Raw genomic sequence first — 27236 nt, 5'->3', positions numbered from 1 at the left:
CACAGCCACCTCACCTCGCCAGTTCCTCAGCTGATCCTGTTTCCTCAGACTGGAAACCTCATAGATCTCAGCTGAACTGCTGCTCAAAAGCCTAAAAGCTTAACCAACCTAGTTCCTGGTCCTCACGCCTTATATACCTTTCTGCTTCCTGCCATCACTTCCTGGGATTAAAGGCGTGAGTCACCATGCCTGGCTGTTTCCAGTGTGGCCTTGAACTCACAGAGATCCATATGGATCTCTGCTCTGGAATGTTAGGATTAAAGGTGTGAGTGCCACCATTTTCTGGCCTCTATATCTAGTGGTTGTTCTGTTTTCTGATCCCAGATAAGTTTATTAGGGTGCACAATATTTTGGGGAACACAAAATCGCCACACAAATGTTTCACACAAAGCCAGTTCACAGTGCTGCAAAATGATATGTCATGTGTCGAAGGTGTCATAGTTGATAACCACAGAAGTGTTTTTGCTGCTCATGGGAACGTCAATGTGGCCAGAGCTGGATCCTCAACCCTGTAAAGGAGTACCCCAGATCACACTCCACCTTGTGAGGGCATCTCCTCCCAAATCCCATTTTCAGTGGGTGGGACTGTGGCTGTGCTGTGAGTGGAGGAGCATTCTGTTTTCAGAACCCCCCAGAAGTGGCCTCTGCTTGGCAGGTACTCATAGCGAAGTTATTATCCAGGTTTCCCTGAAGTGATATGTTAGTTCTGACCAGTAGTCGTTGTATTCAGTCCCTTCCACAGAAGACACTGGTGGGAGCCCTGAGTCAGTGTGGGCCTTGGAGAAGAGCCGAAGCCAGTTAAATGCGGATCATTTCAGCAGGGTGGCCTTTAAGCATTGTTGTTGCTGAGGTAGGGCCTTGTTGTGTAGCCCAAGGCTGGTTCTGAATTCCTAGGATTCACTTGCTTTAGTCATCCAAGTTCTGGGATTACAGGGGCATGCCACCACATTCAGTTTGTAACATAAATGGATTTTGGTTTTATTTTTATTTATGTGCATGGTGTGTGTGTGTGTGTGTGTGTGTGTGTGTGTGTGTGTGTGTGTGTGTTTACCAGAAGAGGGTGTGGAATCCCCAGGTGTTAGTTACAGGTAGTTTTGAACTGCCTGACTCAGGTGCTGGGAGCTGAACGGCAGTCCTTTGTAAAAGCGGCAAACACGTAACTGCTGAGCCATCTCTCCAGACACAATGCTATTTCTGTTAAACAAGCTAAGGCACTGCACGAGGAGAGTCCAGAGCAGAGCCGGGCACAGTGGGCTCAGGGGGCTTCCCGGAATCTTCGGCTGCTGCTTTCGCCCCATTTCAATGTCGCTGCCCTCTGGGCTGGCTTTGTTCTTAACCAGCCTTTCCTTAAGTGATGGCTTAACAGCTAGCTTAGCAACTGGGCATGACCATGATGAATCTCCGTCCTGACATCATTAACAAACTATCAGTGAGTGTCCTTGCAGCTGTGTTACCAGGGCAGTGTGACACTGTGATCACCCCAGCCTGAGACACGTTGGCTGGGCACTGTGACTTCTGTCACAGATAAAAGCTTAAGGGTCAAAATGTTAAGCAACACTCCCCTAACCTCACATCCCCTAACAGGCAGATGGAACCTGGGTCCCTGACCACAGCTGAGCCTCCCCGACCTGTCACACGCTGCTGATGTGTCTCCACACCTGTCATTGGGTGAACAAACCCAGCTTGTAAGTCTTCGTGCAGACTCGAGGGGAAAAGCCCTTCGGTGGGTCTTTCACTCGTTAAATTTCTTGAAAGTGCAGTGTGAACCCATCCTGCCCTGAGCTTCCTCGGTCAGAGCGCATCGCGCCCTTCGCTGCCATCTCAGAAGGTCTTGTCTTTCTCCACTTTTATTTCTCCTCACCTGCAAGCTTTGCATAGCTCACAGCAGATGCCTGATCCACATGGGCTGAAGGAACCAAGTTCCATGGGCACATCGGGTCCTGTGTGTCATTGACGTTCTCCTTTTGGAGCAGGATGGAGGTGTCCAGCACTCCAGTCCATCCCCCTCTCCCACTCTCATGTGTATTATATTTGTGTTTTGAAACAGAGTCTCTGGTTGTAGCCCTGGTTAACCTAGAAAAGCTGTATAGATCAGGCTGGCCTCAAGCTTAACAATGATCTCCTGCCTTTGCCTTCCCAGTGCCAGGATTATGGGCATGTGCCACTACACCTGCATGCAACCCCTTTCTTCTGGCCAAAGGGTAAGTTGTCACTGCATCCTGCTTGGACGATTAGCTGGACAACAGTCATACTCTCCTGGTGGGAACAAGAGATTGTCCATCCTTTCCTCACAGTAGAGTTAAACCTCTCTAGGCAGGTTTTCTTCCACATCTCTTAACCTTTCAGCATTATGAAGTTAGCTACTTTGCCTTTATGTAATATTTTAGTTTGGAAACTCTTTAGGGAAACGCTGCTTTAATTAATTTTTTTCTAAACAGACCACTAGAGTTTTAAATCTAATTATACGCTGTAAATTCTTTGCAACAATTAGTGGCTCGGAGATAAAACCTTAGGCTGTGGGCTGTGGAGCCCTCCCAAGTCTCTTGGCAAATGAGAGCCTGTACAGTTAGCTGCTGCTTCCATGAGAGGGGACCAGACTCAGAGGGCATCTAATGGGCATTGTCACTGGGTGAGTTGCATGTGAACCACTGTGCTGTTCTCTGTACTGTCCAGATTCCACTTCCGCTGAGATGACTGCAAACTGCCAGCTGCACATGTGTAGGCATCAAATCCTGTGCTGCCCACTCTCCAGACAGGAGTGTCCTTGCGGCCATTGCTTCCAGAGAATAGGGGCAGGAGAAGATCAGCTAGCTAGGCGTGGGGCGCACGCCTTTAATCCCAGCATTGGGGGGACAGAGGCAGGAGGATCTCTGTGAGTTCAAGTCTAGTCTGGTCTACATCATGAGCTCCAGCATAGCCTGCACTATGTAGAGATCCTGTCTCAAAGAAAGAAAAGAAGAAAGGAAGTACCAGCATCCTTGTATTTTCCCAGTTCCTAGCAGGCGCCTTGCATGTGTTGCATGTGGAAAGTACAACGTGCCCCTCTGAGTGAAGGGGTGAATCGTAAATCAGTATGGGTAAACATTCAAGGGTGAGGAGGATAGTCCTGGGGCTTAGGCAGCTTTTCAGTGCTAAGGTAATTCTCTCAGGTCCTGGAAGCTGAGTTGGATGACCTTGGTTTAACAGCAGGCACCTATGCGGCATGGGACAAGTTAACTTTTCTGTGTGGTAATAAGGAATTGAACATGCTGAGTCCTGAAATTCTGCAATTCTAAGCTTTCCCTGTTTGCTGCTGTTCTGAGTGAAATGAGCTGGCTTTAAAGGGTACTTTGTGTTGGGGTGCACTGTGTAGCTCAGGTTGGTTGGAGAAAGAAGGCACTCCAAGATGAAACTTTAAGGCCTATGTGGCAGCAGGAAAATCTAGCCTCTCTGATGGACTGAACCCCCAAACAGCCATACGAAGGTGTATTTTTTGATTGTTACACAAAGTATTTCCTCCTACCAAGGTCCTTAATCTAATTTGCTTGTCTTACTATAGGAGAGCATCACATGCCCCCGTGACTTCAGTCCTCTGTTATGTACGTTTGCAATACACAATAAGACAAGAGCCTTGGGTGTGCCTGAGGCGCTTGTGACCAAAGTCATGGGATGGCTGCAACCTCCTTCAGTAAAACGATTCTACAAATCATGGGAAACAATCACTGTTTTCCACTAAGATTCTTCAAGGTCAAAGTACTTCTGAAAAACAGCTGCTCATTCTAATATCTACCTCCCCCTACTCCCACCCCAATACAGTGACTCTGCTAAATTCCTACAGCACCTCTGGGGGAGTCGGTTTGTAGCCTTAACTTCCCAGGCTCTTGGGTTGTCCCCTCATGTCGTCTGTGCTACCCAGGCTCCTGGCAGGATCTGTTCATGCCCACAACGTCCAGGCAGTCCCCGCCCCACCTCAGCTTCTCTAAACAGAATCACCCTTAGTGTCTGGGTGTCTTGGGAAACTATATTTGTTTCCTGTTGCTACTGCAACAAAGAACCACAAATTTGATAGTGTATGACAATTAGGATTTATTACCAGAAATCAGATTCTAAGATCAGCCTCAGTAGGTCTAAAGTCAGAGTGTCGGCGAGGCTGCCCTCTGCCCAGGCTCTTCAGGAACATCCTTTCCTTTTCTTTTTTGAGTTTCTAGAGGCGGCCTATGCTGTCGGGGCTCGCAGTCTCCTCCTTCACTTCCAGTCACCAGGATGCCGTCTTCTCTTTCTGGGGCACCTGTTTCCATCTTCTCTCTCTGACTCCTGCCCGTATCACTCTGTGGTTACACCGAGCACACCTTGTCCAGATAAGCTTCTCTCAGCTTAGGGTCCTTAATTTAATCATAACTGTAAAGTCCTCTTTACCATGGAAGGTGACACTCATGGTCCCTGCAGATTAGAATGTGAATGTCTTTGCAGGACCGCGATTCAATTATCCAGTTTCTCTTAAAGATAAAAAAGATTCACTTATTTTTATGTGTATGGGTGTTTTGCATGCTTGCATGTCCGTGCACCATGTGTGCAGTGCCCGTGGAGGCCAGAAGGGGTTTTTGAACCCCCTGGAACTGGAGTTACTGATAGTTGTGAGCTGCCATATGGGTTCTGGGAATTGAACCTCAGTCCTCTGTAAGAGCAGCCACCAGTGCTCCTAACTGCTGAACTCCATCCTCCATCCATTCCATTTCAAAATCTAGACTCAGAGAGAAGTGTACCGAAACTCCTATGCTGTGGTGTGTTGGTGAGTGACTGTACCCAGCTGTTCAACAGCAAATCCCATTTAGTAGTTGTGTGCTTGGACCCTTTATTTTGAATTGTTCAAGGCGCTTTATCCACATAAAGTGTATTCTCACATCTCCCAACTGCCAGGTTCTGATAAGCCACAGCCATTATCTTCTTCCTTATTTTGTTCTGGCAGTTACCACAGCCACCCAAGTGTGACGAAGTCTTCTGGGAAAATGCAAGAATCTCCAAGACTCACTCCTTTCTTTTTCAGAGATTGATTCTTTACACAAATGAGAAAGAGAAACATCTTCATCTGGCTCTGAAATGTGTTTGTATTTGGACTTAAGTGTGGGTGTGCCTCGTGTTCTGGGGACTCTCTTCAAACAGAGCAGTAAAACCTTGAAATAGACACTCCAAGAACACTGTATGAGTCTAAATGTCGTCTACCCTCTCCCTCCCTCCTTCCTTCCTTCCTATTTCTTTTGAGACAGAAGACTCATATACCCAGTCTATCCCCAAACCCAAGTACTCAATACTAGCCTTAACTCACCTGACCCTCCTCTCTCTCCATTTCAAGTGCTGGGCTTACAGGTGTGAACTGCAAAAGCAGAAGCCAGGAAGAGATCTGGTTCTTGGTCTGGTTGTGTGCCTGATCTGAAAGGTGAGGATCTGGTCTGGTTGTGTGCCTGATCCAAATGGTGAGGTTCTGGTCTGGTTGTGTGCCTGATCTGAACGGTGAGGATCTGGTCTGGTTGTGTGCCTGATCTGAATGGTGAGGATCTGGTCTGGTTGTGTGCCTGATCCGATTGGTGAGGTAGGTTCTGGTCTGATTGTGTGCTGGGTCCGAACAGTGAGGTTCTGTAGCCATACCCATATTTGACTTGCAGATGTGCTGAGTGGATGACTTTCCTTGTTGGGAGATGGTTCTTCCTCACATAGCCTTTCAACACCCAAGAAGAAAACTTCTAGCCCAGAATTCAAGTTTGAAAAACACAGCTGACTTCTCTGGGAAAAACAAAGCCAACTTTGTGCTCCTCTGGTCCTGGAAACCACATGGCACCTCATTAGCGCCTTGTTTGTAAGGACAGCCTGTGTAGTGGACATGCCTGGAGAAGAGCGCCCCGTGCGTGCGGGCAGGTTTTGGGGAGGCTGAGTCAACTTGCTAACACTCAGCTACTTAATAGTACACAAGTCAATCATCCATCAGACTGGCCCCTCGCCCTTCCAGTTGTTCTTGACTGCTGAACAGTTGTTAGTCCCCCCCCACTCTGTTACTGCTGTGATTAGTGCGCCACACAAGGGCCCACAAAGCTTGGACACAACCAGCACAACTCCCCAGAGGGAAAAGGTCCACAATGCCGTTAGCATCATCCCTCCTCTTTCCCCATATCTTAAAACGCAGGCAGCATCAGAGCGCAGCATGGCTGCTTACTGGGGGGTCTCTTGAAGAACTTGAAAAAAGTTTTTGATTCTTCACACAAAAGAGAAAGAAGAGCAAAGTCATTTTTATCTGGCTCGGCAGTGTGTTCTGTTCTTGTACTTAAGTGTGGGTGTGCCTCATGTTCTGGGATCTCACTTCAAATAAAACAAGCAAGCAGCCCAGGAAGATGTACGGGCGAGAGGGTCCCATGTGATTGCAGGGCTGGAGTCTCACGGGCTTTCCTCAGTGACAGTGAGTGTTCAGAGCTCCAGCTTCTTGCATTACAAAATTGAAATGAAAATGACCCATCCTGTGTGACCCTGGAGGATGCAACAAGCTCACAGGGATCACAGGAGCAGGCATGGCGCTCCTACCTCCTTCCTGCCAGCGCTCACCTCCTCCAGAGGAACATAAGATCCCTCAGAGGAGCGCGGGAGAGGGAGGGGTAGTGTGCCACACCCTGGTTTGTTTCCTTTTTCTCCTCACCCCAACCCACCCCAGCCTCTCTGCACCCCTCTCTCCCTGCCTCTCTCTCTGCCCCTGCTTCATTATCGGGAGCTCTAACTGCACATGAGCAGTGGAGACTGAAGAGTTCCAGCTGTGCATTCTCTCCCAGCGTCATCTTTATACGTAGATTGATTGTGCAGCCTGGCTGGTCCACCAGGCCAGACTTCAGATTTCACAGCCATAGTCAGATGCCCCAGAATTCCATTTCACCAGAGCTAGAACACATTTCCTGGTTACACTCACTTCCCACAAGGGTAACTTAAGACCCAGAAAATATGGTTTACCCAAAAGCCTCGACTGTGGAAACCACATGCACCGGATTCTCTGGGAAAGTCTGTCCCATTTATAGAGAAATCCATTCTGGGTTTGCCCAGAAACACAATCGCCAACTGACACGGGCCACAAGAAAGATCTGTGGCAGGGTGAACTCCTCCCATCTCTCGTAAGATTCTGTGAAAACTGACCAATACTTACTTCTTCAAATTTAGATTTTTTTGGTTGTTGCATATACTACTTATGTGTAAAAGCTGTCTTATTATTTTTGGATCTGAAATGAGGACTAGGATGAAAATGTGTGTCATAAATATATACACAGTTCATTCTGTGCATAGTTTTCAAGCCAAGGAACATATGGATTTTCTCATGTAATGTAAGTGATGATTTTTTTTTGGAACCAGTGCCTTTGCCAAATTCAAGATGATGCTTGTCAGTGGCAATGGTGAACTCATCATGGAAGTAGAGAGCAGGACCAAGTGGGGAGTTAGCATGCTGGGGTGGTTTTTATTTTATGTATGGAACAGAGCACACTCTCTGCAAATTTATTTATTATTATTATGGGATCAGGCATATGCAAGTGTCATGATGTACATGTGGAACTCAGAGGACAACTTGTGAGAGTCAGGTCCTCCTTCTACCATGTGGGACCTGGGGATCAAAGTCAGGTGGTCAGGTATGGTGGCTGATACCTTTACTCACTGAGGCACCTCTCTGGCCCTGGGCACAACTTTTTTAATGTCTTAAATGTTTCAATAATAATGTATACATCTAAAAAGTAATTGAAAGTGGTTACTTACGTTTTGTATATAGATATATCATAATTATGATACGTAGATATATCATCATTTACTCAGCTCAAACTCTGTCTCCCTATTACCGGGTGTTTATAATTTTCAACCATTAAATAATGTCATAGGAACATTTTCAATGATCAAGTTTTGCCTTAGATCTATTTTCACGATTGAATTGTTGAGTCAAAGACTGTGACAGTACTGACCGTGTATTCCAAACCACCTTTACCAAAGATATGTGATACATTACGTCTTTGTCTATGTTTTGTTCTTTTGAGACAGGATCTCACTATGTAGCCCCAACTGGCCTGGAGCTTGCTATGTAGATCAGGCTAGCCTCAAATTTGAGGCATCACTCTGCCCTGCAATCCTACAGCTCTGAGCCTACTCACCTGGCTGGCATTATGTTTTTTTTCTACCTTATCTCTTCACTGTGGGATCTGTGTTCTTAGTTTTGGAGGTGTTGCTAGTCAAGTATTTGTAATGGTTGCTTCCAATTACCAGAGAGACTGAATGTTCTGCCATATAGCCTTTCCTATTGGAGTTTTGGGCGTTTCCATGTGTGTGAGCACTTGTTTGTAGGAGCTATGAAGCAGGGTCTTATTTACACGGGGAAAGGGGTCACTCACTGGAACCTGCAATGCATGTGGACCTCTTGTCTCCCCACAGTGCCGCCAAGCTCCTGGACAAGAGCCCCTTCTCAGTCAGTAACCAGAACCCCCTGCTCCCTTCGCCAGCCAGCCTCCAGCTGGCCCAGCTCCAGGCTCAGCTCACCCTCCATCGGCTGAAGCTGGCACAGACGGCCGTCACCAGCAACACTGCAGCTGCCACGGTCTTGAATCAAGTTCTCTCCAAAGTGGCCATGTCTCAGCCTCTCTTCAACCAGCTGAGGCATCCATCTGTCCTCGGCACCCCACATGGCTCTACCGGGGTTTCCCAGCATGCTGCCACCATACCCAGTACCCGATTTCCTTCCAATACAATTGCCTTTTCATCGCCCAGCCAGGCACGAGGCCCAGGACCTTCTGTGAACCTCCCCAGTCAGCCCCCCAATGCTGTGGTGGTACATCCCTTCAGTGGGGTGATGCCTCAGACTACTGCCCATCCAGCAGTCATCCTAGGCATTGGGAAGGCTGGACCTACACCAGCTACCGCAGGCTTCTATGAGTATGGCAAAGCCAACCCTAGCCAGGCCTATGGTTCTGAAACAGAGGGCCAGCCTGGCTTCTTGCCAGCCTCAGCTTCGGCCACAGCACCAGGTAGTGTGACCTATGAAGGGCACTACAGCCACACAGGGCAGGATGGCCAAGCTGCCTTTTCTAAAGACTTCTATGGACCCAATGCCCAAGGGTCACATGTAGCAGGTGGATTTCCAGCTGAACAGGCTGGGGATCTGAAAGGGGAGGTTGGTGGGCTGTTGCCAGGTACAAACAGTCAGTGGGAGAGCCCCCCTGGATTCTCTGGCCCAAACAAGCCTGATATGGCAGCAGGACCCAACTTGTGGCCTCCACCTGCCGGCCAGCCCTATGAGCTATATGATCCCGAGGAGCCTACCTCAGACAGGACCCCTCCTGCCTTTGGAGTTCGGCTTAACAACAGCAAACAGGGGTTCAGCTGCTCCCGGCGGAGGGCGAAGGAGGAGCCTGCGATTCTGTCCATGAGGCCTCTGCAGGCTCATGAGCTGAATGACTTCCATGGTGTGGCTCCACTCCACCTGCCCCACATCTGCAGCATCTGTGACAAGAAGGTGTTTGACCTGAAGGTGAGTTACCCAAGGAAGGCTGGGCCTCAAGGACTGACTCTGGGGCACCTGACTTTGTCATCAGTGCCCTTTATTAAAATCATAGGTTGTAGACACCAAAGGAATTTCAGAATTAAATCAGGGTTCTTTCCCTGCTTTGAGGCAGGTAGGAGATTTCTTTCTTATATAGATGAAGAAGCAGAGGTCTCCTGCTTCCCTTTGAAGGCTTTTCTTCTTTGTGTATTCTAGAAGCTGTAGTTCCTTCAATATATATGTTGTACTGAGTTTGAAAAAGGGAAAAGTGGAATTCTGGGTCAAGGACAAAAGATCACTTCTCAGGCTGGAGCTAGATGAACCATTAAAGAAGACTCCTAAATATATTGTGTGGAGGGAGAGATTCCCGAGCCTTCCCTGCCCTACCCCTGTGGTAAAGTGCTTTGCACTACTGTGAACAAGAACCCACACAGTAGGATGTTTACTCCAAGGTGTTCTGATAATGCAATGAAGTATTTCAAAATAATAAAATGTATGTAACAGTTAACACACATTAAACTCTTTTCATGTGCTGATCGTCACTGCATGAGGTAGACACTGGGGTCTGGTTTTTGTTGTTCCCTTACTGTGTTTTGAGATTGGGTCTCATTCAGCTCTGGCTGATCTTGGACCCCATTACATAGCCAAGGCTAGCCCTTGCCTTCCTGAATGCTGGGGTTGTAGGCACCAGCCTCCAGGCCCCAATAAGGTGGACACTGTCATTGCCTTCTTTTCAGAGATGAGAAAATTTAACCCCAGACCACCTAGCTAGAGATCGACAGAGCAGAGATTCCATTATGGGTGTGATCTCCCTGAGCCAGCTGTCACACCAGCCCTGTCCCATCCTGTCCCAGAACATAACACAGTTCCTCCTTAACGGGAGTCACAACACAGCGTGTCCTTCACTGCTGCTCAGGTCACGTCACCCGGATGTGTCTGTATGACTTGAGGGAGACACACCTTCCCATCTCTAGTGTGTACTCAGTGGTAGCAGTGATGCCAGCAGGTGCTGGAGGTCTTTGTCTCACATGGCCTTTTCTGAGGCTTTAGAACTCACTATACCTAGACCAGAGAGAAGTGGGTGGCATTTACCTGTGGAAAGGAAGAGTATGAGGTTAGAGATGGGTCAGGAGTCTACTTCAAGTCTGGGTAGCCATCCAGGATGGATACAGGGTATGCAAGTAAGGGGTTGACAAGAGAGACGGGCAGTTGTATAGCAGCACCTAGGATGGGGAGGAGAAGGAGAGAAATGGAGATTGAAGTGTCCTATTGGTCCAGCCTCTGGGTGCTTGGAGCTCCCTGCCTGGCTGGTAGTAACAACCCTTACCCTGCCTCCCCATTCTCTGGTCTTCCCATCCAGGACTGGGAGCTACATGTGAAAGGGAAGCTGCATGCCCAGAAATGCCTGCTCTTCTCTGAAAGGTAAGTGCTGTTCAGGTAGTTCCGGTTACATGCTCGGCAAGGCAATGTTCACTGAGCACTGCTGGGGATTATGTGCTGGGCTGGGCACAGGGAAAGTGCAGAGAACCACACAGGGGAAGAAGCCCCTGCCCTCCAGAAGCGCCCCCTTAATGCAAGCACATGAGCTCCTACTCCTGGTGTAAATGCTAAGCAGTAGGCAATGCTGGAGGGATGGGAGGAGTGTGCGTGTGTACGTGGCTCTCGGGCAGACTGTACTGCAAATGGAACAGCGAGGAGAGACCTCACTGAGGATGCCTCCGGAGTGGTGACTCCATGAGGGAAGCTCATTCCTACCAGACAGAACAGGGTTTGGAGGTTTGAAGGCTCTGCAGCTGTTGTAGACCTAGGGAACATCAAGTCTAACCAGCACAGAAAGACAGGAGAGAGAGAGGAGGGAAGGGCCAGCTCCCAGGTCTTGATCCCTGGTAAAGACTTTGTTTTTCTGTGAGTGTGATTAGGGCTGGTGGAGGCTTGATGGGGAGAGAGATGCACACAGGACCCTCAGAACAAGATGCTGGTTGCCATGCTGAGAACAGATCCTGGGGTAAAGGCTTATCTTAGAGATCCGTGGGGAAGAAGCCTTCTGGCCCAGGGATGTAGAATAGCCGACTACAAGCCTCCCGCTGTTCACAATAGCTAGAAAGAGAAAGCAGTGGGGAGGCCCATGAACAAGGAACCATCAACAAAATGTGGACCAGCTACACAATACACTATTCCTTAGTCTTAAAAAGGAAGGAAATTCTGACACACGTAATTTTGAGCTGTAAAATTCCACTCCCATGAAGTATTTTGGAAGCTAAACAGGCTGGGGTTGGTGGGAACGGAGAGTTGGTGTTTCACGGGCACAGTTTCAGTTTTATACGGTGAAGAGTTCTGTGGCTGGATGGGGGGGGGGGGCGCTGGATGGGGGGTTGGCTGGATGGGGTGGCTGAATGGGGGTGGCTGGATGGGGGAGTGGCTGGATGGGGGGTGGATGGGGGGTGGCTGGATGGGGGCTGGATGGGGGTGGCTGGATGGGGGGGCTGGGGGGGGGCTGGATGGGGGGGGCTGGATGGGGGGGCTGGGTGGGGGCTGGATGGGGGGTGGCTGGATGGGGGGTGGCAGGATGGGGGAGTGGCTGGATGGGGGCTGGATGGGGGTGGCTGGATGGGAGGGCTGGATGGGAGGGCTGGATGGGGGCTGGATGGGAGGGCTGGATGGGGGCTGGATGGGGGGGTGGCTGGATGGGGGTGGCTGGATGGGGGGTGGCAGGATAGGGGGCTGCATGGGGGGTGGATGGGGAGGCGGCTGTACAGCAGCACTACTGTGGTCAGTGCCACAGCACTGTGCCCTTCAACATGGATAAAGCAGTGCATTTCATGTCGCAGTATCTTACCACAATTAAAAGAACTGTTACAAAGGCCTCCTGTTCTTTATTGTGGTAACGCTCATTACCATCTCAAAGCTTCCGACTAAGCAGCAGTTAGCACACTCACACGTGTCCCAGTTTCACTAACACCCACCCACCCCTCCCGACCTTAGCCCCCTGGCGACCCCTCTGCTCTGCTTATGGGTCTGCCTGTCGTGGACACTTCATGTAAACGCACTCCTATAGTTTACGGCCTTGCTCGCCTGGCTTTTTAAACTTACCGTATCTAGGAGGTTCACCTACATCATAGTGCAGAAACAATATCCACTTTCTTATACACCTAAAACTCAGGCAGTGAATCTACTCATCTTTTGATGGGCACACAAGTCATTTCTACTCATGATGGCAAAGGCTGCTGTGAGCAGCCACACATGAGTTTTTATTTATTTCATATGTTTATTTTATTTACACATGAGTATTTATTGTATATGTTTTTCAATTTTGGGGTTATTTTATACATCAGAGCAGAATTTGGAGTTATATAGTCATTTTTTGTTTAACTTCTTGAAGAAACTGATTCTCTGGTTCTCCTCTAGTGCTGGCCTCCGGTGTGTACTTGCTTCAGCAGAAGGGACACTGTGTGCCTCCCCGAACAGCACAGCTGTTTATAACCCCACTGGAAATGAGGGTAAGTGGAAGGGGCCTTCAGACAGCAGCTTCCAGCAGAATTAACAGTCCTCAGGTTTATATTCCACCGTTGAGATCCAGGACTTCTGGATATGAGCTTCCTGTGCATGCACAGACAGGACTTCCTAGACATGAGCTTCCTGTGCATGCACAGACAGGACTTCCTGGATATGAGCTTCCTGTGCATGCACAGACAGGACTTCCTGGATATGAGCTTCCTGTGCATGCACAGACAGAATTTCCATATATGAACTTCCTGTGCATGCACAGACAGAATTTCCATATATGAACTTCCTGTGCATGTACAGACAGGAGACAGGACTTCCAGAATGAGCTTCCTGTGCATGCATAGTCAGGACTTCCTGGATATGAGCTTCCTGTGCATGCACAGACAGAATTTCCATATATGAACTTCTGGTGTATAGATAGACCGATCCCAAGCACTGACAACATTTTCTGGGATATTTCAGACCCCCAACTGAGCCAGTTACAGCAAACGTAGAGGTGTAACCATGCCAAACACTAATAAGTATAGCAAAAGAAAATTTACAGTTTTCTCTTTCCTTTTGTGCCTGAATCATGAGTGTGTGTGTGTGTGTGTGTGTGTGTGTGTGTGTGTGTGTGTATGTGCTGAGGCAGGGTCTCTCACTGGTCTCTAGCTCAACCAGGAGCCTCAGAGACACTCTTGTCTCTGCCTGCCTCCCTCACACTGAAATTACAAGCAAGTACCACACCTGGTATTTTATGTGAGGTCCAGGGATTGAACTCAGGTTCACAGGCCCTGCAGGGCAGCCGTCAACCAATCAAGCCATCTCCCCAATTATGAATTCTAAAGGTTAAGTTTGTGACTTCTTCTTTAAAACCTGGTGTCATTTATCATTCAGATTATGCCTCAGATCTTGGGACACCGTATGCAGCCATTCCAAGGGCCTTTGCTCAATCAAACCCCACGTTTCCTTCAGCTTCCTCGGGGGCAAATGTGAGTACAAAGCTTTTTCTCCATTTTCCTCACCATCCCCAAAGTGTTCACATCATATGCCATGTCTAGCCCAAGAGATGCAGGTTGGGGTGAAGCTAGGTCTTCGTGTCATTCAAAAAGTATCCCTAGACAGAGGCCAGGAGGGGCTTCATCTACCGCACTAGTGTTGAAACACAGGAAATCATGCCCTGTGCTCTTTTCCAGCTGCTTGTTTGTTGAGACAGGTTTCACTGTGTGGCTCTGCCTGGCCTGGTATTCACCGTGTAATCCAAGCTGGCTTCAGACTCATGGTACTCCTGCCTGAGCATCCGAAATGCTGAAATTACAGCCGTGAGCCACAGTGTCGAGCTTTCTGCCATATGTTCCAAAAATCAGAGATACTTACCAACTAGCACTTCACAATTTTTTAGGGGGGAAGCCACATGCTTTTATGTTTTAAAAATTCTCAATTAAAATTGCTGGGTGTGTTGGTGCACACCTTTAGTTCTAGCATTTGGAGCCTGAAGGGCCTATCCCTATGAGTTCGAGGCCAGCCTGATGTACATAATGAGCTCCAAGCCAGCCAAGGCTGCATAGCAAGCCCCCAGAGTATTGACGTGTGTGTCTGTGTCTGTGCACGGCATGTGTGTGTGTGAATGCCCACAGAGGCCAGAAGAATGTATCAGATCTAGGCCTGAAGTGACAGGCAGTTGTGAGGGTCAGTGCTGGGAATCAAACTCAGGTCCTCTGGAAGAACATGAAGTGCTCTTAACCTCTGAGCCATCTCTCTAGCCTTAAAATAATTTTTAATAGTTTTTTGCTGTGAATCCCTTTGGCTGAGAGTGTTATTGCTGTGGATTCCCTTGATCCAGAGAGAGGAGGTGACAAGTTCCACCAGGTTCCTGACTCCGAAGGGGACTGTTTTAGTGCTCTCTTTTGCTGGTTTAAGTGTGTGTGTATGTGTAAGTGTGTGGTGTGTATGAGTGTGTGTGAGGGTTGTGTGCATGTATGTGTGCGTGATGTGTGGGTGTGTGTGGAGTGTGTGGTGTGTATGAGTGTGTTGTGAGTGTATGTGTATGTGTGTGAGTGTGTGGTGTGTATGAGTGTGTTGTGAGTGTGTGTGTGGCCAGAGGACAGTTTTCAGGAGTCAGTGCTCACCTTCTCCCTATTGAAGTAGGGTCTTTCTTATTTCTGCTGCCCTGCACTCCAAGGTAGCTGCTGGCCTGTGAGCTCCAGAGCCATTCTCCTGTCTCTGCTCCGCTTCTCGATTGCGGAGTTCTGGGATGCAGATGCAGCCTGCCACATCTAGCTTTTGGCGTGGGTTCCAAGGACCGAACTTGGGTTGTCACCACAGCATTTTCTGGCTGGGGCATGTCCCCAGACTCGGCACTGGCCTTTGTTTGTCCTTAGTTTTGTTGCATTCTCTGTAGCACGCACCTTAGGACGGCAAACCCAAGGGCTCGTCTTCCTTTTCCTGTAGTTGTGACACCATCTTTCTCTTTGGCTTCTAATGTTTTTCTGTTATCGCCCTTCTGCGTGCCAACGAAGCCTGCTGATAAACAAACGCACGTGGCCCAGCCCTGCCAGAGGGTGTCTGGTGAGTGTGGGAGCTGGCCCTCCGCGTTTGTAGTCTGTGCTGAGAGCAGCTGTGACCTCTTTCTCTGTTCTCACAAGCTCTGTGGGGCAGGCTCCATGTGCTGTCCCCTGCACATGTTGGTGCATTTGTACAAAACATCAGAAAAGTGAGCTGTGTGGGGCAGGTTCTAGGGTCGAGAGTGAGGCCAAACATGAGGCCCACCTGGCCCAGATTTCTATTTACCCATGTTGTTGAGCAGAAGTCCTTAGGAAAGAATTCTTGTCTGCAAGTTCATGTTTTAGTCAAGATGAATTCTGTGGTTTCTGTCATTCAGTTTCACCTCTCAGAGCTACGCCTGGACCAAGGCAGCCTTGGGCCAGTCCCAGGAGAGCAATACATGGTTTCAGTTAGGTCTGCCCTTTGCCTTTGAAGTCAAGTCACTGGGTATATGATCTGGCACTCTGATCCTTGCTCCTCACTGTTCTCAGGCAGCATGGGCCATCGAGGTACCTTTGCGTCATGTGCTGGGGCCCTCGCCCCAGGCACTGAAAAGGAGGAGACTGTGGCTAAGCTGCGGGTAGGCTGGACTGGATGACAGATAAACTGGAGTCAGAGCTTGCACACTGACTCCACCTTGAGGTTTGGGTACAAGGTAAAGAACTGGCATCATTAGAGCCCCTTATGGAAGAAATTAGAAGAGGCTGTGAGAGGCATAGGCAGGACAGTTCTGGGTTTGTCCCAGGTATCATTCCTGCTCTCCGGTGCTGACCACTGAGCCTCTGGCCTTGGATTCAAGAGACCTAAATTCAAGTCTTAGGTCTGGAGCTGACAGCTGTGGAGCCACGGGCAGGTCATTTTCCTTCTCTACAGCTCCACTCCTTAAATAGGGTCAGTAACTCTCCAAATGATGACTTTGAGAGGTAGGAATAATTGCTAAGTTTTCACATGGCTTGTAACGTATTTATATTATGCCTTACATCTTGGCATATCAACACATGATCTTCTAGCCCAGTGCCCAAGGCTGAGAATGAGGCTTGGGATGGACCACAGAGTGTCCATCACATACGTGGATGGTGTATGTGGCAAAGCTTTGCACAGTCCTGTACAGAGCTAACAATGGTTGTTCCTGGGCAATGAGTCCTTCTTCCCACTTTAGGTACCTAGAATAGTTTGAAAACCACTTTGTGTTGCTGTGACTCTGCCCATTTCTGTGCCAGGGTTCTCCTTGGCTAATCTGCCGGGTTGTCCCATCTGTTTCTCTTTAGATGATTTGAGGTGCCCGTGAAGCACTTTAAATTATATTCACACCAGATAAACATAAGCCATGTGATGACGTGTATTGATGATGGTTCTAACCTTTTGTGTTAAATCCAAAAAAACCTCTTGAGTGCTACTTCCTCTAAATGGCTAGAGGTGAGAAGTTGATAAGACATTATACTTTCTACACAGGTAGCTAGAGGAGATGGAGACCCCAGATGCCATAAACTACAGCTAACATTTTTATTGTGCTTAATGTGTTCCTAACCTTTCTGCATCGTATTAGTTCATTTAGTCCTCCAGATAGCCCCATAGGTGGGTACTATTAGTGCCTTATTGTACAGTTGGGGAACTGGGGCCAAGAGAGACTTGGTACCTTTCCTGAGGTTACAATGCTGGAAAATGGAGGTGGTGTAAAGCTCAAGGATCTGGGAGACACACTCTCACCACTGAGCCACACAGCCCTGCTTCCAGGCTCTCAGGGGCTGCCTCCTGGCAGTGGTTCTTTTCCTTAGAAAATTTCTCTTCCTTCTCCCTACACCTCACCCCATAAACTCCTCAGAAGGAGGAATAGCTGAGGCAACCTTAGGGTGCAGGGACTTACCCAGCCTTGGGCAGCCCTGGAACACTGTAAAGATTCCAGTGATGGGCAGGCAGCTTCTTCTGTACTGCTGCAGCATCCTCCAAGATGAGCACGGGCTTCAGGAGTGCTTCCTGTAGACCCTGACAGGAGAGGAGGAGCATCACTTGGCTGGCTTTATCATTATAAGTTCTATGATGTTTGGGGGGTTGCATGAACCTCCCCAAGGCTATGGGGGGGGATCAAGGACTCCCTCCAGTTCCTACATTACCGGTACCCCATCATTCACTGGAGTTCTGGCAAATGCTGGTGAGCGGTTAGCTCATCCTGCCAAGTAGAATCAGAGGAGGGCCTGTCTCACTTTTGGGAAACGTGAAATGCTAAAGTGTGGATGGGAGATGACAAGCTGAGGAGTTGAGCTGCCACCGAAAAGTGTTCCATAGGCTCTGGGAAGGCCCAGGACAGCCCTTCAGAACCATCGTCGGCTTCCGCCCCCTGCTTACAGATACCCCCAAAGACCAAGAAATTCATCTGAGGGTGGCTACTCTCACCAAAGGAGACTTTGCCAGGCTCCAGAGAGCGCTGGGAGCTTCTTTTGTATGCTATACATTTTTTTCTCTTTACAAACTACACGCTTATTGAGAAAATTCAAACTCACAGCCCCCCTCAGAGATCCCATGGGGCTATGATGCATTTGTCTCTGCAGTCATGCCTTACACTTATACCGGGGCCTTTTCTTTCTGAGTCCATTTACATACATCTTTCCAGGAACATATTCTGTTGAGCAAAACCAGACGTAACCAAGACTCTGTCGCAGTGGGACCGCTATTGTTTGTGTGACAACAAAAACCCATGGCTACTTTGAAAGCTCCCTGTTTCTAAGCAGGAAAACAAAGTGGCACTGGGACCAGAGGATTGGGAGTGCAGAACACACCCAATCTGCCACAAAAATCTCAAACTCCCACAGAAACCAGCTGCTGCAGCAAACTGTCTGGCCGCAGCTGGGCTGGATCTAAACTCGCCTTGTCTCTGCCCCAGTCAGAATCTTTCCTCTCCGTGTTTATTTTGATGGAGATGGGACATTGGAGTGACAGTGGCCTGCTTTGTTAGTGGCCTGCGATTTGTGTGTGTCCCCAGCCCCTCTCCCGCTACTCAGGGTCCCCAGACATAGGTATTGCCTTTCACTTAGGCTGAGCTATTTGACAGAGCTGTGGCTTCTCCCTGGCTGTCTGAGTTGTCATAAACAGAGTAATCAGGTTTCTAGAAGGGCCGTCCAGACTCCTCAGGCTGTAAATAGGTTTCTTGCACCCGCTAAAGACATATTTTGTCTGGGTGTGCCCGTAAAACCATTGCGGTATTCATAGTCACCTTCACATTTCTTTAGTGACAGTGCCGCAGATGGCCCTCTTGGGCCTAGATGGTGCACATCGTTTTAATTTTGCTCTCTCACCAATAGCCTGTATTCCAGGCACTCATAAATAAGGAAACTGAGGCTAAGGAAAACAGAATGTTTGTAGAAGGCTGAAGGTGCATGTTGGCCCTCAGATTGCTAGCCATATCTAGGACATGTATCTGTCCTGCCAGGCCTGCTGAATCCACGGCTCAGAGCATGGCTCTCACTGTCTTTGTGCATGAGGGTTAGTGTGGCCCACACTAACTGTGCCCTTCTTGGTTCTGTCCTGGCTTGGTCATTCCTTCTGTCCCTTTAGCCCAAACCACCAAAGACCAATACAAAGGAGACAGGACATGAGTGGGTTTTATTTTCTGGGTTTCTTAATTTTCTTTTAATAAATCTTTATTGTTTTTCCTCTTGTTACAAAAGTAATACACCATGATGTAGAAATAATTCTAACACTAACATATATATATATATATATATATATATATATATATATATATATATATATATATATATAATATATAAAATCCTACTTTGCAGAGAAAATAGGAGTCAAGCTACATTTGCCACAACTTTTGTGTGTAGGTAGTTTAATTTAAAAAAGGTACATAGACATCAGATCACAGGACACAGTTTATTTTCCCATCTTTTTTCATTTAAAAAAACTAAATTTAATTTATTTTAATTTTTTATGTGTATGGGTGTTTTGCTTACATGTATGAATGTGTACCACATGCATGCCTGGTGCCTACAAAGCCAGGGGAGGGTGTCAGATACCCTGGAACTGGAGTAGCAGAGAGTTGTGAGCTGCCATGTGGATGCTGGGAACTGAACCAAATTCTCTACAAGAGTGGCCAGTGCTCTTAACCACTGAACCATCTCTCCAACCTTCTCTTATTTTCTTCTTGAGACAAGGTCTCACTGTGTAGCCCTGGCTGTCCTGGAACTCACTCTGTAGACCAGGCTGGCCTTGAACTCACAGAGATCTGCCTGCCTCTGCCTCCTGAGTGCTGGCATTAAAGGTGTGTGACACCATGCCTCGCTAGGCCTCAGTGTTAACATTCTATGATTCTAAAGTTTGTGGGGATCAAGTTGTTCAGAATGGGAACATCCTAATAGCCACAGACAAATCCTGACTCCAATAAAAGCGATTTACTCTAAGTCGAACCTGGTATGCTTGATAACCTACTTGAGGGCATCAGTGAGAGCAGCATCTGTGGCTACTCCAAGTTAATCCCAGATACGTAGCTATGGAATCCGTACCCATCTCTATCTGCGTGTTCTGTTCAGAAGCACCATTGTGCCTCTCGTTATGGGCATTTAGCATACAGCCAGCAGAGGCCCAGAGATTGCCATATGAAATGAGATCACCCAAACACACCCAGTTGGAGCCCAGAAATCGTTTTCTGAAGGTAGAATCTACAATCTGTAACTGCAGGAAACGCTTCTAGAAACTTCTCTCACCCACAGGCCTGCTGCCCTGAGCCAAGCCCTCATTATAATTCTGAGGTATTTGAACATAATCTCTTTGAACTCATACACAGAGCCTGTTTCTACCTGCACCAAAGGGCATTGAAAGGTCTCAGAACCTTAGCCACGATTCTGTTTGCTCTCTTCGCATTTCCACCCAGCTATAAAAGATTTGTGAGTAAGCTGAGAAGTCTGGGATCCAGCCTTAGAACCATTAGAAGCAGCATCAGGCAGAAGAGTAGCCCAGCACGTTAGAAGACACAGCCCGAGCCACTGATCCCACACGGGCCATCTGAGGTCAGTGCCTCCCATAGCTGGCAAAGGATGATTGTCCTTTCAGCTTGGTAATTAGGGCTTTGGTTACAGCCCTGACACCTTAGCTCTTTTAGAGATCTGACCTTGGGCTGGAAAGTCTCAAGTGCACCTGTCACATGCATGTCTCCTGGGAGCTCAGCAGCAGAGCCGGGTCGTGGGTGTGAACTGAGCCCATCAGCACCTCACGGCCAAAATGTAGGCTGATGAGAGCCAAGCATTTCCTTAAAATCCATCTGCTTCTACCCCAGAGCGCCTCTTGAAAAAAAATTGATACTTTTTGATACATTTCAAACTGACAAAAAAGACAGGAGGGACTCCAGTGTGACTCTTTCCAGGATTCACTGTTCCTTTCTCTCCTGTCGTTTACTTCATCATTCTTTTCTGTGTCTCAGCATCTGTCTGTCTGTCTGTCCGTTAGTCAGACAGGCATTCTCCTCCCTGAATCATCATTTAAGAATAGCTTGAAAACACTGTTCATTTGATTTCCTAAGAATATGGATATTCCCTCACATCATTCCAGCTGTATTTTCCCCCAATCCAAGATCATCACAGCATCCCCTTCCATAGTAGGAGGGAGCAAGGGGACAAATGTTTATTTAGGAGTCTGCTGGAGGTCAGACATTATATGGAAGCACTTGACTTACGGCATTTCATCTTCTCAATCAGCCTGTGGAATCGATTTTATTCTCCTGGATTTATGGACAGGCAAACCCGGGGCTAGAAAAACCCGGTAACTGGCTCACAGTAAATACGGGGATGCAGTTAACAGTCAGTCCCCTCCCTCCAGCCTGCCCCTGGTGCCTGGAGTCAGGAAAGCACGCACTAGACATAGGAATGTCCGCTAGAGAGACCCCAGATCCGTGTGTCTTCAGTGCATCTCAGCGTATCTGGCACCATGCGTATCTGGCTACACAGTGAGACCTTGTCTCAAGAAGAAAATAAGAGAAGGTTGGAGAGATGGTTCAGTGGTTAAGAGCACTGGCCACTCTTGTAGAGAATTTGCCCTCCTGGAGCAGGGCAGCTGATAAACAGGGTGCTGGCCCCAGGAGCCTATCTGCAATACCATAAGGCTAAAATCACCAGCACCATCCCGAAAGGTGAACAGGCTTGTGGACAGGAGTAGCTGAGCAGCTGGTCACAAGGAGGGGGGCACAAATGGTACACTCACTGGTACACTCACTGGTACACTCACGGGTACACTCACTGGTACACTCACTGGTACACTGGCCATGCTGGGGTGGGAGGAGCCGGGTTTCCTGTTTGTGCTGTCATGGGAAGTCACGGCACTTTAGGACTTTGCTTGGCAAAGCCTCCAGGAGGACTAGAGTTTTCAAGCTTAGCGATAGAAGGCAGAGTAATTTTACATTTGGAAAGGACTTTAGACATATAGCCACCTCCCTTGTTCCAGGTATTGGGAAACTAGTGACTGTAAAGAGAAATGGGTTACACTCCTAATCAGTAGCTAGGTTGAGACTTGAACCCAGGTCCTCTGTCTCTTACACTCAGGTTCTCATTCGTCAGGACGCCTCCAGATTTTAACGTATAAGTCGCTCCCCACCCACTTATTTCTACCTCAAGTACCCACATGCATTCCATGTTTGGAAATATTTTTGTCTGTCAAAGTTAATGAGTTACCTAGTTATCCCTTTTTGCTACTCCAAGACACAGAAATGTCAGTCAGACTTTTCTGATGATTCTGAGCAATATTAAAAGAAAAGATTGGATGAGTTAAGTCTCACAGGGCTCAACTGACCAAAGAATGATCCATGCATCCCCTAGTACCATCCCCTAGTACCTGTGGAGAGCCGCACCCCACAGCTTAGCAAGCAGGACAGGGAAGGAAGGGAGACAAAGGCAATTGCACAGGGTGTTGCTGTTGGCCTTATTTGAACGTTGGCTGATGAGTTAGTTGCCTATGATTGGATGAGACCCAGCAGTTTGCTCCTAAGTTAGGTGTTCAGTTATTTTACCTGCTGAGTTAAATTGCAGTGTTGTCTAAGAACTTAAAGTATGGAGGCATTCTTAAGCCGTATCTAGTTTGACACCCTATCAGTAGAGTAGAGCATGATATCACCTCAGCTGTTAGAATGCCAAAGGCATTGTTTAGCACCCCTCACCATAATACAGTAGTCCTCCCTATCCTTGGTTTAACTTTGTGCAGTTTCTGCCACCCAAGGTCAACTGAAGTCTGAGAATATTAAATGGAAGATTCCAGAAACAATTCATAAGTTTATTTGTAAGTCTTCAGTAACTTTTATTATGATATATTGTCATAATTGTTCTGGTTTATAAGTAGATGTTATTAATCTTTTATTATGCCCGGTTTATAAATTGTACCTGATCATAGGTATGTAAGTGTAGGAAAAACTAGTATATACAGGATTTGGTATTTTTGTCTTTTGGAAATTCACTAAGTGTCTTGGAAGGTATTCCCTACAGATACAGGAAAGGCTATTGTATCATTAACCCTAAAGACCATTTAGGGCTAATTAGCAGACCCAAGCTGGGATTACCACATAGCCTTCACTGCTTAATCAACAGCTCTTGCAGTTGTCAGAGTCCTCAGGGATGAAACTTCGTTCTGGATGTACCACCCAGGGACTTCCTCTGCCTCCCTCCTCCCTCTGGCCATCCCTCTCTCTCCTCATTAAGATCTTTCATAGGGAATAGGACAAATAATAGACATGTGTATATAAGTTGTTTCAAGAACAGAGCAATAATACCTATTACTTCACTTTTTTATGAATCAAGCATGGCTTGAGTCTAACTTGCATTTCATATCTACAGAAGAGATAGTAAAGAATGTAGGCTGAAGTTTTCTAAACATCAGCAAAATAATTTCATTCATATAAACAATTTATCTTTCTAACAGTATAAGGTTTATCACACCTGAAACCAGACAACCCAGAACAAACCATGAATATGGCACTTCTCAAGATTTTCATCCCATGGCTCACTTAGAAAATGATTAAGTGAGGGATTTGCCATTGGAGGTCTATGGCCCCCAGGTCGAGAAAATCAGTATCTCAGTACATCTAAAACCTGTGTGTAGTTCACTGGCTGGGAAGCTCCAAATTGAGATGATTGACTAGAATACCAATAGCATCTATAGAAACACGAAAAGTCCATTTCTATTTCTAACTAGAGTGTGGGGAGGGTCAAGGATCGAATCTTCAAAATGTGAGTGAGAAGTTTGAGATGAATTTATCTCAGTGCCTTTGATGTGGAAGTCTGTAGCATGAATAGGTCTTCGGTGACTGGCAGTTTGGGGGTTTGTTCTCTGGGATGAGTGTCCTGTGTATTCTGCTGGGCTCAGATAAAGCTCTCTTAAATTGTCCTTTCAGGCCGGAGTGAGTACACAGTTCAGGGATGCTGGTTCCTGGGCCTGGTCACTAGGCACCTGGACAGGCTGGGAGAGCGATTGCCCAGAATCACCCTGCGTGTCTGGCTGCTGTGTTGTCCAAGCACATGTCACTCAGGCTGGCTGCAGCAAGGTCACAGGCACAGGGACAGAAACTGCGTTGCTAAGAGCCCACCAGAGTGCCCAGACTTAACATTCCTGGTGTAAAGTCAGAGAACTAGCGGCTTTGCTCTGCTCGGGAGTTCTGCTGGATCTACCTCAGATCACCCCAGTGGGAGGTGACGGTCCCAGTCCTCGCCATGATAGCTCTCCATTTGTCCTCATTACAGAGGGGCTCAGTCTTTACTACCCAGGCTCAGACTCTGGGTGGGGTGGGGGTGGGAGGGTGTCTTCCTGAGGGGAAGTAGGGGCTCCTCTGAGCCACATGCTGAATCAGTGTTCCCCTTTGGGAAAGTGCTTGACATCTGGACATCAGTGGAGGGTGGAGTGTAGACAGAGCACCTGAAGCTTCTCTAATTCAAGGTGGAACCGTAAAAGGAAATGATAATTGAGTCTAATTGTCCTCAGCTCAGGTGAGACAAACAAGGGCTTTTCATGGTAGTGTTTCCCTAAGTACCAGCCCTTGTTAAGGATGAGGCCTGAGATACTCCCTTTCTGTTACCTCAGCAGAGTCAGACCATAATTAGGCACTGAAATTCACCCTACGGGGGGAAAGTGATGATGGCTAATGTAGGCTGTGGCACTAGGTCTTCTGGGCTTTGAAGACTACGCCCTTCCCTCCCACATTGGGTTGGTATCCGCTTCCTGATTCCTGAGCTCCTGGAAGTTAGGACTGATTCAACGTTGACCAGTGAATCCATACACGTCCTCCAGGAGCTGGAAATAGACACAGGTCCTGCTTGACAACTGTGTCCCTTAGATCTGGCTCGGATCGACCTAGTGGGGGTGGAGGCAGGTTTAGAACCTCAACGTTTGACCAGAACAGCCCCTTTTTCATTTGCTGAGAGTACCTGGCTGCTGAGCAGGTTTTTGTTTGAAGAAAGGATCCCCAAGGCTGAAAACTGTTTGGAAAAACCATTGCCATAAACCACACGTTGGTGCTGTGAATATCTGTGTACCCGTATTCGCTTTCCAAAAACCTTCCTGTCAACTTTTTCATGTACTGGAATTTTTTAAAATTATAAGTTGAACAATATAAGGACTATCTCAAACAGGTTAAACCTGTCCGTCCTCGCTCCCTGTCCTGCTCTGTTTCTCTGAGGGTAGCCGGCCTTGACAGGTTGATACTCGCTCCACGCCTTTCTCTGTGTTTGCTGATAACCTTTTCAAAATTTCACTGCAAACAAACCACAAAATTCAAACATTCAAAATTGTAGAAGTGAGGATAATTAACTCGTAGGTTCCTGCCACTCACCTCCAAGAATTATCAAAAATTTTGCAGTACTTGTTTTCTCCCATTTCCATATAATTTTGCCTTTCAAACGCATTATAGTATGCATGCTAATTCGCAACCTGTTTTTCACTTGACAATTTGTCTGAAAAATATTCCGTATTAGCACATTGGCTTCCTTTTAATGTCTATGGAGTTTTCCATTATACACTTGAACTGTCCTTTGCCTAGGCATTCCCCAATTGTTGAACATGCAAGCTGTTCCCAAAATATTTTGCTACCCCATAAAGTATTCAGTAAATGTCTTGTACACATGTGCCTTTTAATTAATTTAATTAATTTTAGTTCAGGCACTCTTCTAAAAGTGGGCTCTTGGCCTATATATATTTTAATTTTTATTTAATATTGAGAAAACATATCTTCAAAGGTGTCAACATACAATCCCACTAACAGTATATGGACATTTCTTTAGATATTCTCCAGTCTTTTATATTACTATTCATTGGAAATATGAATTCCTTTTGTAGCTAGAAGGCATAAAGTTGGCATTTGTGTGTATCTGTGAATGTGTTTCTTTCCTGCACTGGTCTTTATAAATGGCACTCTCTAGGGGAAGATGGCCATTTGGAGTGTCTGGACAGGGGTAGAGACAGATGTTTTTGGAAGACTCAGCCCTGCTTTTTGTCCCCAGCAGTTTGCACAGAGGAACGGTGCCGGACGAGTGGTGCACATCTGCAATCTCCCAGAGGGCAGCTGCACTGAGAATGACGTCATTAACCTGGGGCTGCCCTTTGGCAAGGTCACTAATTACATCCTCATGAAGTCAACTAATCAGGTAGGCCTCCATACGATCACTCTGGGGGATATATGATGAGCCACACGGTGGCGAAAGGAAACGGCAGACATTTTTAACGTAAAGAGGTGAAGCACAGTTGGCCGCTCTGACGGGGCACAGGGGTTTTTGCTGGGCTGGCCTTTTGCCTCCTCTGGTTCTCAATGCCTGCTTGTGCTGGATTGCCTGGAAGGGAAGGTGTCACTTTAGTATGGGGCCTCCTTTACATGGAAAAGCCAATTGGCCTTCAAATAGGAGCTGACAGACTGCTGATCTTCAATCTTCGCTGTGTTGTGGATCTCCTGAGCAAGACTACAGCCCCAGTTTCTAAACTGATCACTTCTGATTGCCTGGGTGTGGACCCAGACAAGAACTGCCAGGGAAGAGACATTTTAAATTGTTCTTGGTGTCCATATGTGAGGTCACCTAGCCGGAGAGCAGAGAGGAACTGATAGAAAGCACAGGGGAGCTGAACTCAGGAGGCTTCTATCAGAACACCAGGGGAAGATGTTGAGTGTCCTGCCCTATGACTCTCAGCCATATATATATTTTAAAAACAGGTTCTCTCACTGAACCTGGAGTTAGGAAAGCAGCCAGTGAGCTCCCACAATCCTCTTGGTCTCCGCCCATGCACACAGGTGCTGGGATCCAAACAGGTCCTCATGCTTCTGCAGCAAGCACCCTTCCTCACGGAGCCACCTCTCCAGCCCCCTTTGCTTTTGCTTCAGTCGCTGTTTTTGCGTTATAAAGCTAAAGAATAGGTACCGGGTAGGTGTGAGCTCTAGGACTTAAGGCCACAGCAGAGCTGCAGCAGTCTCCATTGCTCAGCCTGGAGAGAGGACTTCATTGTGTGTTCATCTCAGGAGTTCTATGTTGGGTAAATGTACAGAGTTGGGTAAATTTAACATTAAGGCAACAGGCTTCCTAGATTAATTAGTATTTGCCCCATTTGAGAATTGACAGCTAGACGTGCTTAGTGTTTGGATCAAGCGAGAGACCTTAGAGAAGTGGGCGGTGTCATTTGAAATAAAACCCTAAGGAATTCAACCTTCTTTGTCACACATACTTCACAGTACTGTGTT

The 27236-nt window shown here is 47.5% G+C and overlaps 1 protein-coding gene across 2 annotated transcripts in view; it reads left to right on the top strand.

Moving 5' to 3' along the window:
• Rbm20 (RNA binding motif protein 20) overlaps nt 1–27236 on the top strand; it is a 208789-nt gene that overhangs the window by 146393 nt on the left and 35160 nt on the right. The window contains exons 2-6 of one of the 2 annotated variants that reach the window (XM_059245968.1): nt 8416–9508; nt 10881–10942; nt 12926–13017; nt 13901–13995; nt 26017–26157. In XM_059245968.1, coding sequence (XP_059101951.1) covers nt 8416–9508; nt 10881–10942; nt 12926–13017; nt 13901–13995; nt 26017–26157 — 1483 coding nt within the window. Of the gene's footprint in view, nt 1–8415; nt 9509–10880; nt 10943–12925; nt 13018–13900; nt 13996–26013; nt 26158–27236 lie in introns of both variants that reach the window. The other variant, XM_059245975.1, reaches the window with a different exon arrangement.

The sequence above is a fragment of the Peromyscus eremicus genome, chromosome 1, assembly GCF_949786415.1.
Source record: "Peromyscus eremicus chromosome 1, PerEre_H2_v1, whole genome shotgun sequence".
In the NCBI taxonomy this organism is placed as follows: domain Eukaryota; kingdom Metazoa; phylum Chordata; class Mammalia; order Rodentia; family Cricetidae; genus Peromyscus; species Peromyscus eremicus.
The sequence above is the reverse complement of the archived record's forward strand: the minus strand, read 5'-3'. Positions and strand labels throughout refer to the sequence as shown.